At 37.2% G+C, this 17228-nt stretch overlaps 1 protein-coding gene across 10 annotated transcripts in view; it reads right to left on the bottom strand.

The window, feature by feature from the left end:
• ADAMTSL3 (ADAMTS like 3) overlaps positions 1-17228 on the bottom strand; it is a 188697-nt gene that overhangs the window by 66795 nt on the left and 104674 nt on the right. For 9 of the 10 annotated variants that reach the window (XR_005268490.2, XM_027466441.3, XM_027466440.3 and 6 more), the window contains exons 7-8: positions 12671-12797; positions 2826-2900 (exon numbers count right to left, since the gene is read on the bottom strand). Coding sequence is in view for 9 of the 10 variants with exons in the window: in XM_027466441.3 (XP_027322242.2) it covers positions 2826-2900; positions 12671-12797 (202 nt within the window). In the remaining variant the exon portion in view is untranslated. The remainder of the gene's footprint in view (positions 1-2825; positions 2901-12670; positions 12798-17228) is intronic. The other variant, XM_027466444.3, reaches the window with a different exon arrangement.

Raw genomic sequence — 17228 nt, 5'->3', positions numbered from 1 at the left:
CAACATTGTCATCTTCTTAGTAACTGTCAGAAAACAAAGCAGTGCATAGATTTATAGCTAAATGTTGCCAAATGATGCAAATCACTGCAAGTGAAGAAGAAATTGACAAAAAAGAGTTTCAGTTCTTTTTAGTGAAATTTAACCTCCCTAAGTTCATGAACTCAGTTATCTAGCATTAGCCACTTGCAAAAATATTTGCTTCTGTTTTTCCTGTTTCTTCTGCTGGAAGATTAATTTCAGGGAACTTTCAGTCTTTCTTTTGATTATAATGCTCTTAAAACAACCGAACAAAAAGCCATAATATAGTCCAAACCAAAATGAAACCAACACAGTGAAATATTTCATTCATAGCCAGTTTTATACAAATTATTTGGTTGTTTTCCACAAAATAATTCATGAAACCCAAGTAGACAGATGTAAGAGAGACCTATTTGTTAAAAAAAAAAAAAAAAAAGGCAAAAGCATCATCAAAGTAACACCCATGCTCTCTGATGACACTGTTACTTATGTTAAGTCATCCTTAAGTTGTCCATAAACACAAACAAAATACTAGCTACAAAGAAATAAAAACTCTCTCTAAAACATAAGCTGCTGACTGCAAAACAGTGTTCAGAGCATTTATTTGTTTCAAATCTGTTGTGCACTACAGCTCCAACCAGATTTCCATTTTTGATTAATCCAACAGCTGTGCTTCCCTGGAACAAGAGCAGATCATAAAGCCCAGGATGAAGCACAAAAGAACACAGGATAAAGGGAAAAGTGCCAGACACTCCATAGTGCTCTTTGAGAGTTTGCTATTGCTGCTTTTACTTGAAGAGCAAACATATACAGGCAACAGGAGGCAGTATAAAATTCTTCAGTAACTAATCTCTACCCACTTGGTAAACTCAGCTCCTTACAAGCCAGATAGAACATGTCTAACAAATGGAGCCTGCAATTATAAGTGATTATTTTTGGAATTCTGCCTTTACTTGTACTTATACCAGCATATTCTCACTTAAGTCCATGAAGTTGCAGACCAAAGATCACTTGATATTGAAAGTGACAAACACCACCCACAACCATATGTGCAGTTAGAAAGGAGGACAAACAAATAAGCCTGAAGCACATCCTCAGGAACATAGGCTACTGAGATTTGACTAGGCAGCACTGCAATTTCCAACCTTCAGCCCCCACTGCTGTCTCTTGTTTTTGACCTCTGTAATTTTAAATACTTTAGGTAACAAACGTCTAAATCCTCACAGATTTGCAAACAGATGTGCTGGGGGAAGTGGTTAAAGGAACATTTCACAATTCTCTTCCAGCTAAAGAACTAGCTAACAAAGGTAATGCCAAGCCACAGCTTCTTTATGGAACCACCCTGGGTAGGAAGCCAGGAGCACTCTGTACTTAGTTAACGAGTTGCTGCTGCATTCCTCTGGAGCTTTCCAGAAATCCCCCAGGAGCCACTGAATCCAGTACTTTTTCCTCATATGAAGTTGAAACAATAACTTCCTTCTGCAGAACTAATAAGAAAGACCAAAACAAGAGTCTCGACTCACAGTGATCAAGACAACTGCTTCATACACTCCTTGCGACATTTTTGCACGAATATTGTTTATTTTAAGATTAAGTTTTGCTTTGCACATTGTTGATATCAGTATTGTGTCTAAGAGTGACTCCAGAGCTGCTCTAAAATGAAAGTCTTATTCAATTTTCTTTCTTCAAAATGACAGTATTTTCTTCAAAGCAAACAGAAAGAGCAATTTTCAATTAAAATGCATTTCTTTCTTCTGTTTACATATCACATATCAAAAAAAGTCCTTTTTACATCTGTGATTCAGACTAAACCCTACACTTCTACTAATAAAAAGTTGTTCAAAATGTTAAATGAATGGTTTAGTTCACTGCTTGGTATGGCAGCCCCACTTACCATTGAAATGATTAGGTCTACATCTAGAGCAGGCTGATGGGTAAAGAAATTACCATAGATATTATCATCAGCCTCACAGTAAAAAATAATAATAAAAAAAAATAGGAAACCTGACAGAATAGCAAGCTGTTTCTCATAGATCATCATGACCAAAGGTATTACAAGGAAACAGTGCTTGTGTAGATTATTTCATGTCTTTTGTTTAGCTTACTCCATTTTACTTAGATTACTTTTACTTGAACACTGCTCATCGACCAAGTGTCTTTATTAGCTCTTAGGTCAAAGATATGATTTCAATTAGACGATTTACATGCCTAGTGTTAAGCCTGCACTTAAGTGCTTGGCTGAATTAGAGCTAACATAGCCAACAGCTTGCAGGATTAAGCTCACACATGTCCATAATTGCTCCTAGTTCCAAAATCACAGGACTGTGCTAAGATCCAGATGGAACTAAATCACAATGCTTCCTTCACACAAGACATGGAAATTATCATGTTTGGTCCTTTTATGGATTTGAAGAGTTGATCTAGACTCCACAGTCCATTACAAGTCTTGTCTCTATCTGAAACTCTTCAACAGAAATCTTGTGCTGGGATGAGTGCAATCAATCCCACGCACAACCCTTTCTAAGTAATTGTGATGGAACAGTTTGCATTTATTTTAAGGCTGTACCTAATTTTACATTTCTTGTATAAGAACTCTGTTTTAAATGAATTAAAAAACTACCAGTGTTTATACTATATCTTTTTACTAAGAAGACTTTCGGTGTTCAGTAGGACTATGTCAAAGCTAGACATAGAAGATCGGAAGAGGAATCAAGGTTATGATCTTACCCATATTCTCAAAGTTTGGCTAAGTTCACATACAAGGTCCTTCTGCCTATGAATAAATACATAAAACAGCTCACTCATACCAAGGTGTGCTGGTCCTTTGAGTGTAATTCTCACACTGCGACTCCCATGTGGTACAGCAATCACGGTTTCTTCCCCTAGGAAAATTAAAGAACTGTTTTAGAAGTTATCCTACATAAGGGAATTTGCACATCACATAACTAGACTGAAAACTGTCAAATGTGTCTAAGAAAATATTGAACAGGTTTCACAATTTTTCTATTAAAAATATTCGTATGTTATTTTATTAAGTACAGTATACTGAGTACGTTTGCTATGCTATGTAGCTATTTAGACCTACACATGGACTTGTAAATCTTTCTTGCTATTGGAAAATTATTTGCTATTAACAAAAATCAACCAAAATGTCAGTAATGTATTAGGAACATATTTACACTCTGTTGTCTTAGTTTTGTTTCCTAATCACCGAATTGACATAAGGAATCTGCTAAGTAGTACTTCCCCCTTACAAAAACCTGCAGCTGTTCAGTCTCATTTTGCCCACACCTCATTTCCTGCTGCAGGTCACAATTTTAATAAGTGGCAGGACTTACAGGAAATAAATCATCTACTTAACACCAACCCTTAACCAATTACAGACCAGTTAAAAGCAAATATATATTAGCTATAATGTATATATTATAACAGAGCGTCTACATCTAACTTACCATATAAGATCATTCCTTCCAGTAAGAGCCCCAATTTAAAATTAACTATAAACCAAACCAGCCCTGAATAGAACATGTCAATACAAAACAGCTCTTAGCTGCCTGAATAGCCTCTTCATATATAAATGTACAACACACTTACTTCAGTACATTTTACAAAGGCAGAAAGTTATTACTTTCCATTTCAAACCTACGAAATCTATGATTTGCCCAAGCAAGCTGAGTTAACAGTCAGAACAGTAGACTAGAGTATTCCAGGCAAACAAGACCAGTGCCCTCAGAAAAGGGTATGCACAATGCACAACAGGATATCCACAAAAGAAGGGGAGAAGAACCAACATGTTTTCTTCCATTTCCATCATGGCCAAGCTACAGTACCACTTTGAGGTAGAACCTGCAAACATGGACCTTTTGCAGGCACACCCCGCAGAGGGTTGTTCAGTGATGGCATTAACATACAACAGGAGGCTGGGGTACCGGGAGCTAATTCTGGCAAATTCAAAAAGTAATTTTAGCTGAAGGTCAGTGATGCATTGCTCCAGAATTACTCATACAATATTTAGAGGAAGAATATTTGAGTTTAGTTTGAACTAAAAAAGAGTTGAAGAATGTTTCTTTCCACTTTAAACCAGACCCTTTTATAGTAGATGCTAAATTATCAGCTTCTGGTTTACATCTCCTTAGCATAAGTATGAAATTCTGCCAAATGTTCAGGATATTTCAAGCAAATACTGCAATTATTTTTTCTGAAATAAACACCTTCTTATGTTACAATTTTTATATCACCAATTTCTAGGAAGGTCATTTAAATATAACAATTTATTTTGGATGTAATAAAATATGATCTTTATTAATTTCATACTTGGGTATTCCACCAGAGTGCAAAATACTACAGTAAGAACAATAATACATTTAAGGAGCCCTGGAAAAAACATTAACTACTGAACCACTTAATATCTTCTTGCATCTTGGTTTTTCATCAGGCGAATTGCTAAAGATAGCCAGAAGGTAGTGGATGTGTATATCTTTAAAGCAAGGAAATAACTACTGAATTCATATGTGCTCTACAGCATTTGAGAGAAAGCAGGTTTGAGGGGCCCATCTGTCCCTACTTGGTCAGGGATTGTATCCCGTCTTGACAACCAACCAGCAGTTACAGCACAAAGCTTCAAATAAGAGTCTGATCGTGACCAGTTCTGAATACATGCAACTGCTGTTTTGAAGTGGAACCAAGGGCACTCCGCACTTAATGGACGAGGCCCAGATTTGCAGATGTGCAGAGATGTGTAGGACTGCTCCTCTTGAGAACAACCAGGGTCATTCTGCTGTGTTTCCTCCACCTCCTTACAGCAAGCTCTGCTCACCACGGCAGGCCTTGTTGATCCCTTTTCAGGATGCTTCGCATTCCTTTAACAGTACTACAGACATTCCACCCTCACCAAAGCACTCTCTGATATGGTCCAAAAGTCTCATGGGGGTGCTAAATTTGGTGTTTTTCTGCAGCAGAAACAATATTACCAGAAAGTATTTTATTTGCATTAGAAGAGATGACTAAGTTCACCACCACAACAGTGTTTGACCTCTGCAGCCCCACAGTACTGTCAAGAAGTCTGACAGTATGAGATGCTTGTATCTTACTGAGATAGGTACAGCCTGGGACAGCCTTATCCTGAGATGAAGTAAATTACAGGGATGAAAAAAAAAAAGGAAAAAAAAAAAAAAGATTTTTTGAAATTCTGAATGAAGACAAGGAATTTGAAGACAATGGGACTTCGTTGACCTAAGGGACTCATTCAGTTTCTCCTGAAAGACAGCTTTAACTTCCTACCAAGTGGTAGTTATGACTACTCAGCTCTTTCTCCAAAACCATATATTCCAAAGGTCTCTGTTTTTCATCTGTAACCATGCCATTCATATCCTTAAAGGGACACAAGGCACTGTAAGCCTATTTACACAATGGTTCTTAGGCTGTGCAATCAGTAGGATCCATAATGTTAAAAGCACTGTGCTCTTATGAAGACATAACGGGGAAACTGCTACACTGAAATCCGTACTTAGGATTTCCAATTCTCTTTCTTTTTTTCTTACATATCTTCAAATGTTAATTATTGACCTTGTTTAAACTGAAAAAAAAAAAAAAAAAAGAAAGAAAAAAAGAAAAAAAAAGTTCCAAATCATCTGAAACACGCAGAAACGTTGGACTATAAAATCTGATTTTAGAGTCAAAAAGTTCTCCTTAACAACTAAGAAACAGATGAGTGAGATGTTGTCCCTCTCTTCTAGCACCACTTCAGCTGTACGGGTTTTGGAGGGACTCTGAGGCATCTTTGGCTCCTGGTTGACATGGGCACTCCGTTCTTAACCTGGGACTCTCAGCAAATACTTGTGCACACACTACACACAACACTTGGCTCATTAAGCTCCTGGATTGCTTTTACTTTAGATGGCAAGGTTTGATCCTGTTTCTATGGTGTTAATGTGGATTTAGATTTTGGATTTCAATGAGAGCAAGATCAGACTCCCTGCTATGGTAAGACTGGGAGCTAATCCCCAGGATCAAAATAAAGGAGCCACATTCCTGAGCACAATCCAATTCAGCAGGTTTTATTTATTTTTCCATGTGGGCCATGGTGGACCCATTTACTCTTTCTCATATGGGCCAGTTGGGATTTTTCCTTCTCTCCTCTTACTGCAGGGCAGAGGATTTATTTCAGGCCTATAAAAACTGTTTCTTTCCATGTATTTGCTCAGCACTTATCTGCTGGTCCTCCAGGTCTGATTGAATGCTTCTGTGCACTCAAAACACAATAGTCCAGAAACAACTGTCAGCACAAGGGAACTGAAAATCTCAAAATGTTTGGAGACATTACAGCGGCTCCCCTCATCTGCTCTGATGTTATGTTTCATTTCAGAAGATTCTGGTGCTGGGGTGTGTGCTAACCTGCCTAATGACAAGAATCTACAAAATAAATTACATACTCTTTAAAAGGCACCTGACCTAGATAAGTATGTGCTACTGGAAACAGCAGCAGTTATGCACTTAACCCTAAGAGTCACATGACAAAATCTGTATGCATACGCCCTCTGTCCTTGAGTCCTTCACTCTCCAGTCTCACGCCCTCCCACCTCCATCCCTCAGTCCTCTGACTCAAGTCTGACTCCTTAGCTCAGAGCACCACTCCTTGCACCACTGAGTAATTCACGTGCGGCTATCTGCTTCTGAGGTGGATACTGTGGCCTTAATCTGCCATCTACTGTGGCAGATTTTAGTTATCTATTCTCTACTACAACTTTTTTGTGACACCTCTTTAAAATGCGCATGCACTGGAGAAAATTTAGATGAGCAGTAAGCAAAAGACAGATTGGTTATTCTGACTCTGAAAACAATTTTATTTGGAAAGGACAGGAATCACCAACCCTATGGAACACTGCAAGATACCATCACCTGAGACTCCAAGTACGCATGAGAGTATGAAGAAACATCCTTCTTACAAGCTCCCAAAAATATGTAGTGGGGAAAAAAAAAAAAAAAAAGTCTATTTGTAACATCATTCTAATGCAGCGTTACACAAATCTCAGTATTTTCAGGATTTGCTGGGATGCACTACAAACTAAATAATCAAATAGCCAGTGTCCTTATGGAGGAATTTCTTCACAAAAGATAAAAGATCACAAAAGTAAAAAAGGAGGCCTCACAGTTACTACAATAGCCCCAGATAAACCAACCAAACTAAATTCCCATGATGAAATGTGACAGTATTCTTCCTTCGCAGAAATACAGAAGTGCAGTGCAGTCTCCACACTGTAGAGTTACATAGTTAGTTGTTTATTAGGGTGTGGGGGGAACAATCAAACAAATGAAACCACCAGGAACCAGAATTCCTACAATGCACAAGCCCTCCATTTCAAATCACGATGCACTATGCTCATGTCAAATTTTACAGAGCACATCCTTCGACTTCATCTAAAACCTGACACTCAATTTCTTCATTAAAAATGTTATTCAGAGCATCATTAACTGGAGTGCCATAAATAAACCATGGAGGCCACATTGAACAAAGACACAAAGCCAGAACTAAAAGGATACTAAATAGATGTCAGGCTTCTGCTTTCCCAGGTAGGACCTGCAAATAGTATAATTAACATTTGTATCCTAACACATAGTGGGGAAAATTATAACTGCACAGGTCACTTTTTCTAACTTTCTTTGAATTCTTGTGCATGATTTAGCAACTTTAAAAGTGCCCTTTGATATAACTTTGAGCATTTTATTTCTTAGGTTCTTAAAAAAAAAAAAAAGAAAAAGAATAAAAAACTAGAGGAATTGCCTCATGTAGTACAGAGCTACCTGCACCAGTTATCAGGAGTGGAAACAATCTCATGGCAGACCTTTTCTATGTGTGTTAACATAGGAATCATGAGATTTTCATCACCTATGCAGACCAGCACTCTACTGCTGCAGCACATGGCATAGGCACCAGTAGCACATATTATATTTACTTGCCAAGAACAGGGAACAGTCAGATGCTTTTATGCCCTGTTCTTGGCATTGTTATTTTTAAACCTCCATAAAAATAACCTTCTTGGCAAAAGACACTCACCTGCCTAGTGCCAGTCCACCTATGCCTGCATTACTTGCAGTACAACTTAATAGCAATGAATCTGTAGACTGAAACAGTTTGTGCTGAAGACCCAGCATCTGCACTATTCGCATGTTTTCTGGTGCCTTACTTTGAACTAACTCTAGTCTGATCCCATAGACTGCATATTCATTAGTTGTTGGAGAACATTAGGTGCTTTTCTGAGGCACATCTTCCAGTTTAGCTTCATCCAAAAAATTCAGTTAATGTCCTCCAAGAACTCTCCATGATGTGAAACAATGAGCAATACATATTAGGACCATCAGGAAATTTGCTTCAAAGAGCATACTCCTTATTCAAACTGAAACACTAACATATTGGCATCCTATCCCTCCCCGTACATGGTTTTCCTGCCAAAGCAGTCCCAATTCCCTCTCCTGGCTTTACATACAGTTGATTTCTCCCCTTCTTCTCAGAGTGTTTCTTACTTTGTTTCCCATCCCAGATTCCTTATCTAATCTCAGTCTTCCACTCTTCCTTTTACTCCTTGACCCAATGTATCTGTACAGCCAGTCCCACATTTTCCTCCCACATTCTCTTATCTATCTTTCCTTCACCCTTTGAATATAAAGTTGAATTTTTCTGTTCAGTTAGTCTCATCTGGTCTTATCCCTTTCCTCATATGATCTTGTCATTCTCCATTAGAAGTATGAAGTTTGGGAGAGTCAGAAGCTATCTGCAAACTGCCTTCCATAATGCTTGAATGTGAGACAGGAAGCATCACTGATAGTTCATCCCATGGTACACATCCCACACTGTAGCAAAGAAGAAAGCAAAAGGAAGCACAAGGGCACTTTTTAAAACCTTAGTTCTGGAAGAGCAATATGTGAATTTATTGCAATATGTTAATTTATTCTAAGAAGAATTCTAAGAATAAATTAAATTTAAAATAATTAATTAAATAAATTTCCTTAAAGAGGAAACTTTTTCAGGAATGTTAGCTGTTAACATCCAAGAAGCCTCTACAGAGCCTGAAGAAAAAGGGCTTTTTGTTTGTTTGTTTCATGAAAGGTTGTAAGTAAAATGTGTTGATGTGCACAGATATTGCAAAAAGAGACTTGTCCATGCACACAGGACCACTGCCTGCCAAATTTCAAATCCCTGATCTGTGATCAAGTGTAACAAGGGATTTTAAGCCATATTAAAGAAAAGGTTTCAAGAATGTTTAGACAACGGGAAACAACATGTTTTTCCTTGGAATATGTTAAGTTATTTTGGCTGAAATTTCTCCAAAACACTCAGCACCTGGCATGCAAAGTTTCTGACCCAACTGCTGAATTTTGGCAAAAAGTCATTCATGTAAAGTGAAGTATCAGTCAACCTCGACAATGAGTGTTACTAGCTCCATATATATTAATTTCAAAGAAGGAAGAAAGATATAAGGTAGCAGGTTGTCAGATAACTGAGCCAGCTGATGGCACTCAACAAACATGTGACAGTAATTGACCATTGGTAGATTACGTGGTACCACAGGAAATAGAATGCATAGCAAGAAGGAAAAAAATGGTACAAATCTATACTGAATTCTTTTGCACTAAGCTGTTAGCAAAAACTTAGGAAAGCTTGAAAGCATCTAATGATTTTTGAGAATGAAATGAAATTAGATTAGGACAAGTCTGTGTCTTCAACTTAATTCCCTGTTAATTTCAGAACCAGCATCTTTCTTCTTCTTTGGTATCAGAACCAGAACACTTTCCTACCATTTCTTGCCAATAATGGTGCAGAAAGCAGACATCAGGGCCCAATCCTACAATTTTTCCATGTGCACAAAGTGCAGTGGAGTTAATGGGAGTTCCATGCATATAGTACTAGAAACATCAGGCCCATGATATCTCATTTCCCAATGGGACGGTACATTTTACAACCTATTACACTTTCTGTTTGAATATCATTAGTCAAACCTTTAATCATTTTAACAGAATGTTAGAATCTGGCTTGTTGGCAGAAGTCTAACTTACTTTGTCTTTCAAAGGCAATTAAGTGTTAGTGGAAAAAAATAAAGAACTTTTGAAATGACAGTTCATTTCATATTTGCAAATCAGGCACCTTTCTTTCAGTGCTTTTTAGCTTTCTGATCAAAGCATCCTTTTTTTTTTTTTTATAAAAACATACTAAAAAAGACCATAAAACAAGGTAAGTCATGTATGAGAAATTATTTATCAATGCCTACGTTTTTTTTTTTAAATTAGGACTGAGATATCTAGGCACTTTTATTTTCCCTAATGTCTCTCTCTTTTTTTTTTTTTTCTTCATAATAAAATCTTTGGTTCTTTTTTTCCTTCCAAACCTTTAATTTGCCTCATTGCACAGTAAAATTTACATCCTGCTCACAACCTTATAAGCTCCCTTTTAAATATGTCTGTCATATGCTGATAATTTTACTTCTCACCAATACCTCTGAAAGCTTCCAAATTAAGCTTTGGAAGACAGTCTACCTCCCTTTACCGTTAGCACAAAGAAAGTATGGCATTATTTCCACATTGCATTCACACACAAGATGATTATATGGAAGTTTTTCCATACAGTGTTGAACAACTTGACCCAAAAAAGATTTTGCCACTATCACAATACCGAGAAAATCATCAAAAGTTCTGAGTTTAGTAGCATGTGTACTGTTTTCCTTATGTGAATGGTTATTCAGTCATACAATCTAACCTGCTGCAATGGAAGACAAAAGCAAAACTTGATGTAACTAACATCTTTCCCTAGAACAGTCTTTCTTCATCTCATTTTAAAGAACTCTTCAAGAGCCAGTGAAATCTGACGGGAAAAATAAATAAAAATGAACCATGGGTATTCTTCAGAACCTATTCAAAGCAATAAGAGACCTTCCACCAGGTGAGGTCATCTGTAGTCAGCTCTTAACCTGTGTCAGAACATCACAAAAATTAATATTTTCTGTCTCAAAATTACAGTTTCAAAACCAGATCCATTTTACCACCTCATCTTTGCTTTGTTTACTAAGTAGTAGTAAGTGTAGTATTTGATATGACAAAGTGAAGAAAGAGCAACCCTCCATGTAAGCTCTTTCAGCTCGGTACAAATGTTCAAGACTTTTGCTCAGTGTTTCAGGATGAGCAACTTTATAAATTACTGAACTACATTCTCTCATCTATGAAAAAGGCCTCAAGTAAAGACAAGGAAATGCTGACATTGATACCCCATCCAGAACACAAAAAAAAAAAAAAGGTTCTTTTTGACTTGTGAAAAATTCCGTGACTTTAAAAGAGGTTGCCACAAAAATATTCATTATTTAGTTTAGATTACCTTATGTATTGTATCACAGAACTTATGCAATACAAATAATCACACTGTACAGTAACATGCATTAAGATACCATACATTGCTTTTCAAATTATATTCACATTGAAGCATACTGCAAACAGTGTCATAAAAATATCACAGAAATATACTTACTGCAATAAGAATTAAACATCATTTAATATACAACAGCTTTTTCAAAGTCAGGGCATTACTGAAATCTTAGCAGGCTGAACTGTAACAGTACTAAAGTATCTGCAGCTGTCTGAGACAGGTGCTTCTTCCATTTAAAGAATACCTGCTTTCATTTGAACTTTGCATATTGACTTTAATAGCATGTGATCATCACCCTAGCATCTGTGGCTGTGCAGGAAGGTAGCAGACCCCAGAGGCTCCATCTCCATGTGACAAATACTTATGCACATTGTGTGTCCATAAATAAATAAATAAATAAAAATAGATGAGGCAACTTCTACCCCCACTTGATAAATACACTGGACACATGAGATTACACAGAGCATCATCTATGAGGGTGGAGAGCATACAAAACCATAGGTTTGTGCCTATTCTCATCTCATCTGCTAGAAGAACCTGTTCAACTGGAGAAATTGCAGCTTCAAAGAAAACAAAAAGCAGAGGCAAACCTCTGTGTACACCTTATACAAGGTGTACAAGGTTCAGTTCTGATATCCCTCTCTTGTATTCTCAATACTGCTAAGACCTGCAAAGTTACTCACAGTAAGATGCCAATTATTTTGAGAAGGAATGCCAGAATTTGAGTCAAACACACAAAAATGAGAAGTGTTACTCCCTTCCACTTTGTGCCTTTTGTACCATAGAATTAGTTAACTTGCTTCTGAAGTTCAACTGTCTATAGGCACTTAAAAAAAAAAAGTTAAGTTGAAAACCAGGCACTTTCAATCACACGCCACAATTTCCATAAAACCATCTATAAGATGTTTCCATGATTTAAAAACATTGCTGCAGCATCACACAGATTGCAACATGAGGACACCCTCTAAAATAAGATGTGTATCTTGATGGTTATTCCTGATAGAACGAATTAAGTTGCTCTACAAAAAAATGCATATCTCAAATTCTTTCCTAGCTATACCCTTATGTGTGGTATCCCTCATGGAATTTCAATTGAATAATCTAGCGCAGACTTCAGGGTAAGTAGCTTTGGAAAACTGAAAACAAGTATATAGTGAAAAGGTCATACTCTGCAATATGTGTGTTAATATACAAGCAGAAAACATAGTCAAGGATAAATCATCACAGGATCAATTTGCAACCTACTTTTTTCTGGTGAGACATGTGCCTTAGCTTGTCCCCTCACAAGCCTGCATGTCGAACCATCTCCTGCACAGATTCCACAGTTGTCTTCCTTGGCATTGCTCCCAAGTTGTCGATCACAGCCTACTGCCTGCCAACATCAACACCACAGTCAGAAGGAGGGCAAAGCTGTAGTAGACATGCTCAGGTTTCTGGAATTTTATTTATTATGTTATCCTTTTGATTTTATGAGCTGGCCTCATTTATTCAAAGCATATCTTGCCATATATTTTAAAAGCACACTGTCATTTCCACAATTTTAATGATGAGCCACAGCAACTGATACATCACACTATACAAGCATAGGCAATACATGAATCAGTTTCCCACTACTTATGTGAATGTAGGCCATCGAGCATTCTTCTTTCCAACATGAGGGACAACTATATTTGCAATTTGTTTTTCATCACCTGTTTAATTACGTCTGAGAAAGGATTAATGCAAGGAAATAATCCAAGTTAAATATTTAAAGGACAGAGCCTTCAGTTCCACAGACAAGCAGCTGTGAGCAGTGGTTATAATCTAGTGGCTTGGCCATTCAGAATTTAATTGACATCAGTATAGATAACCTATTTGGCATGCATATCAAAACCTACATGATTCAGGTTGTTTTGTTTTTTGAATATGAGACCGAATCTATAAAACTTTGCAATGGTTGTTGTAAAAACACCCAGATTTAATCACTGGCAAAAAATCTGTAAGTGAAGTTTTTGAAAAACGATCAACTGAAAAAGATCCAAACTATTAAGAAAACATTTTTGCTGGTTTTCCCTTTTCTTCATATCAGTCACCCTACAAGAAACATGGGAGTGAGAAAGGGAAGGCAAAGAAGAGGAATAAACATTAACTAGAATTTTCTGCTGAAAGGGGAATAAAGATTTGGTCTCACCTATCTTACCCTTCAACATTTTGTAGAAGAAACTTGCAGAGAGGACCAAATGCTGAGCAATGTGTTAAGAAAACTAATCTGCAGCTTCAAGTTTATTCAGCTCAGCCTATATGCCTCATATCCACACTTCCCTGAGAAGCAAGCTAATTTGTTACGGAAATTAAATATATATATATATATATTTAAACAAACTCAGAACTGACAAATGGATAGAAAGCACTATGGAAACTCACAGTTAAAAGCAGTGCTAGAATTTTGAAATTGGCCAGTACACTTCTCTTCCTATATAAAAATGCTTGGAAGGGGCAGTTTTAGCTGCCAAGATCCACTGCATCTGTGCTATGCCAAAACTGACACACGATCCCCTTGGAGAGGTGGGGATCGAGTCCACACGTAACAAGCAGGGCTGGGTCTTCCAGTCCCTGAGTTAACACACACGCTGCACGCCCAGTGCCAAACAGGGAGAAATGTAACCTCTAAGTTTCATTTGTCTATAGAAAAGTCAGCAAAGCAGCTCCTTCTCCCACTCCTGTTCTCTTTACGTTCCCAGTTCCCCACATCCCGAACTCCCTTGAGATGAAGGCATTATGGAGGAAAATTAACTGCATTAGCTGTTGTACTTCAGCTGAGAGACTTGCTGCACTGAATGGCACCTCTGTAATTTTTACCTGTTTTTAACCACTTCACAACAGGTCATAGGGAAGCAAGTTCACACAGTAGAGAACAGCTTATGCACTAGAGAATAGATTACATCAAAAATCCTGTTCCCACCTTTCCTTTTGAAGCCCAAAGAAATTATATACTTGATGCTGACCCCCCTATGGAGAGTTAAAAAATACTGATGTTTGGTAGGCACATGCAAGATGTTCTGCTGGAATTAGGTAATGTCAAAAACAACAGTAACCTAGAGGACATAAAGAAGGAATGCTGCTAATATCATTAGACTCTTCATTAATGCCTGTAAAACAACCACTTGTAAAGACTGACCTGCCGATGGGCTCACAGGTTATGAGAGAACATAAGAACATTATCCCCAAACTGATCTCCTGAACTTACTTCTGTGCAAAGGCCCACATAAAATGCCACTTGATGGTTTGGGCTGGCCATCACATACTCAGAAACGATGTAGTGGTGAACACAAATAAGATTCTGTAACATTGCTAAAGAAGCAGCTTAACTTAATGATTTAATTGTAATGATGTCTTAAGTGATAATAAAAGCTTAGTTGTAAGAGGCAGCAGATTAACCTACTCCTGTGGTAAATCAGACCATCTCAGAACAATCGCTTATTTACAACACAGAAGCAATTCAGGAACTCGTACACAATTCCAGTACTATAATTTAGGATTGAATTAGAGGTTAAAATGTTTTCACTTGAAGAATTTTTTTTTCCATTTTAGTTTTGGGTTCATCACAGATGCCAAGAAAATAACAACAAGAAAATTGCAAACAAATGGCTGAACAAGTTTATCTCCCCATTTTATCACCAATTAGCATTGAGAAATGAATGAAAATGACAATTTCAGAACCAGAAGCAGACTGGGCCACTACATGGATCAGAACACAAATACAGTTTCAAGGGATATAATAACTCAGTGCTTGATGCTGAATTAAGCCTAAGTGGCCTTAGGCTTGACAACTCTTTCAATTCACTACTCCACAACAGACTTTTTTTTCCCTTAGCAAACTTCACTGTGCTTTTTGATCCCCATCTATGAAAGGGGTGTAACTGCAATTCTGCACCCCACAGCAATGCTGCGAGAATAAATGTCCTGAAGATCCTGAAACATTCAGGTGGTGCTATGATGGGGACCAAACCAGTAGCTGAGATGGCCTGTATTACTCTTGGGTGGAATTTTAGAATATTTACTGCTCCCCACTGCTTCTCCTGCTCTTATTCACAGGAAGATAATACTAGCACATGGAGGTAAATTGTTACAGCTACCACAAGGGTAATCTTTCTGCAGATCTCACAAACACATTTCCATTTTATACTGTAATCTCATTTCCTAAATATTAAGAATATGCTTATTCACTCATCGGTTAATTCTCAAAGGAAAAATTCAGCTGCATATTATGATACTCTATGTGAGAAATTGCTATTTTTATTAGTTTAAGCTGTTGTATATTTGTAGGCTACAGATCAAGCAATCCTTTGGTGAGAGAAGGGTGTTGAGCAAGCAAAGGACTTAGAAGACCAGGCCATTAAAGCCCAACATGATAATAATAAACACACAGTATAACTGAGCTATTGCACACAGTTGCTATGAAAACAAACTTTCATCACATATAACAAAATAATACAACTGTGCAAACATAAGGCGCTGTTGTGTCCAATGTGGAAAGAAGAAAAAAGATAATCAGCACAGCAGCATTCTTTAGAGGACAGTTTCAATAGTGTTATTGCTTATTTTTTGATAAATACCCTAGAAATAAAGCGGGAACACTAGCTGCTCATGCAAGGGACTTAGAGGAAAAGCTTTACAGCTTTCTTGCCAGCAAAGGTTCAACTAGATCCATGCACCCTCCATGGACTTCCTTCTGAGATTATTTATATCAACTGTCATGAGTATGCAGTGATATCCCAGGATGCAATTTAGAAAATAACTCAATTTAGGATCACAGTTTAGGCCTGAAATGTGCACAGAATTCCAGATAGTTTAGCATATGGTATTTTGACACCAATCATTATAAGTATTAATATTTAGCTAACAACTTTACTAGAAAAATAAAATGGTATTTGAGGGAACATTTTGAAAAGAGTACATGTATATTTACATGCAGAGCTGTAACAAGGTCTAGTAAATGATACATGGCAACAACCTTCCCCATCTTACACATCTCAGCAAGCCAAAGGGGTCTGATGATTTTCACAAATAAGGTGTTTGTTAGGATTAATTTACCCCACATCGTTAGCTGTTTACAGAGCAAAGGGATCAGCTATAAATATTGTAGGTAGATTGGGAAAACATCTGCAGGCTTTTAGGGCATAGTCAAAAATAATTATATTAGGTGATTTTAACATAGACTGCATAAATGAAACAAGTGACAATTCAAACCATGTAATGGAAAGATTAGGACCCTGTCAAGTTAAAAAAAAAATAATCCAGAAACACATACAAAGGCCTGACAAATAGGTCAAAAGAATGGTACATGTATCGTAAGGACTCAGTTGCAAGTGTGTTCCCCATACAAATAAACAGCTGGGGAAATATGGACCAATGTTTAACAAAATGAAAAATGCGTGGAAATTTAATACAAAAAAGGCTTTGATAAATGAGTACTTTGTGCATTTAATAAATTGGCCATGATCAGATATCTATGAATTTGGACAGGGTGAAATTGTTTTCAAAGCGGGTATGAACCATGACTGTTTTAGAACAGAACCTGAGCATGTTGTTTAGCTGTCTTTTTTAAAAGGAAAAATAGACACATGCAAACAAATAATACTGTTTTGTCACAAGCAGGTAGGATAGAAAGCAATTAAATAAGCAGTGAACAGAAGGACTCACGAGCTTCAATGAACTTCTAAACTAAACGCTAGTGTGCCAATGCTATTGTGAAACACAGTACTGAGGGGTGTTAAATGTTTTGTAGCATGCTTAGAATAGCTCGTGTAAGTTCAGAAAGGCA

Source organism: Anas platyrhynchos, chromosome 11, assembly GCF_047663525.1.
Source record: "Anas platyrhynchos isolate ZD024472 breed Pekin duck chromosome 11, IASCAAS_PekinDuck_T2T, whole genome shotgun sequence".
Taxonomy (NCBI): domain Eukaryota; kingdom Metazoa; phylum Chordata; class Aves; order Anseriformes; family Anatidae; genus Anas; species Anas platyrhynchos.
The sequence above is the reverse complement of the archived record's forward strand: the minus strand, read 5'-3'. Positions and strand labels throughout refer to the sequence as shown.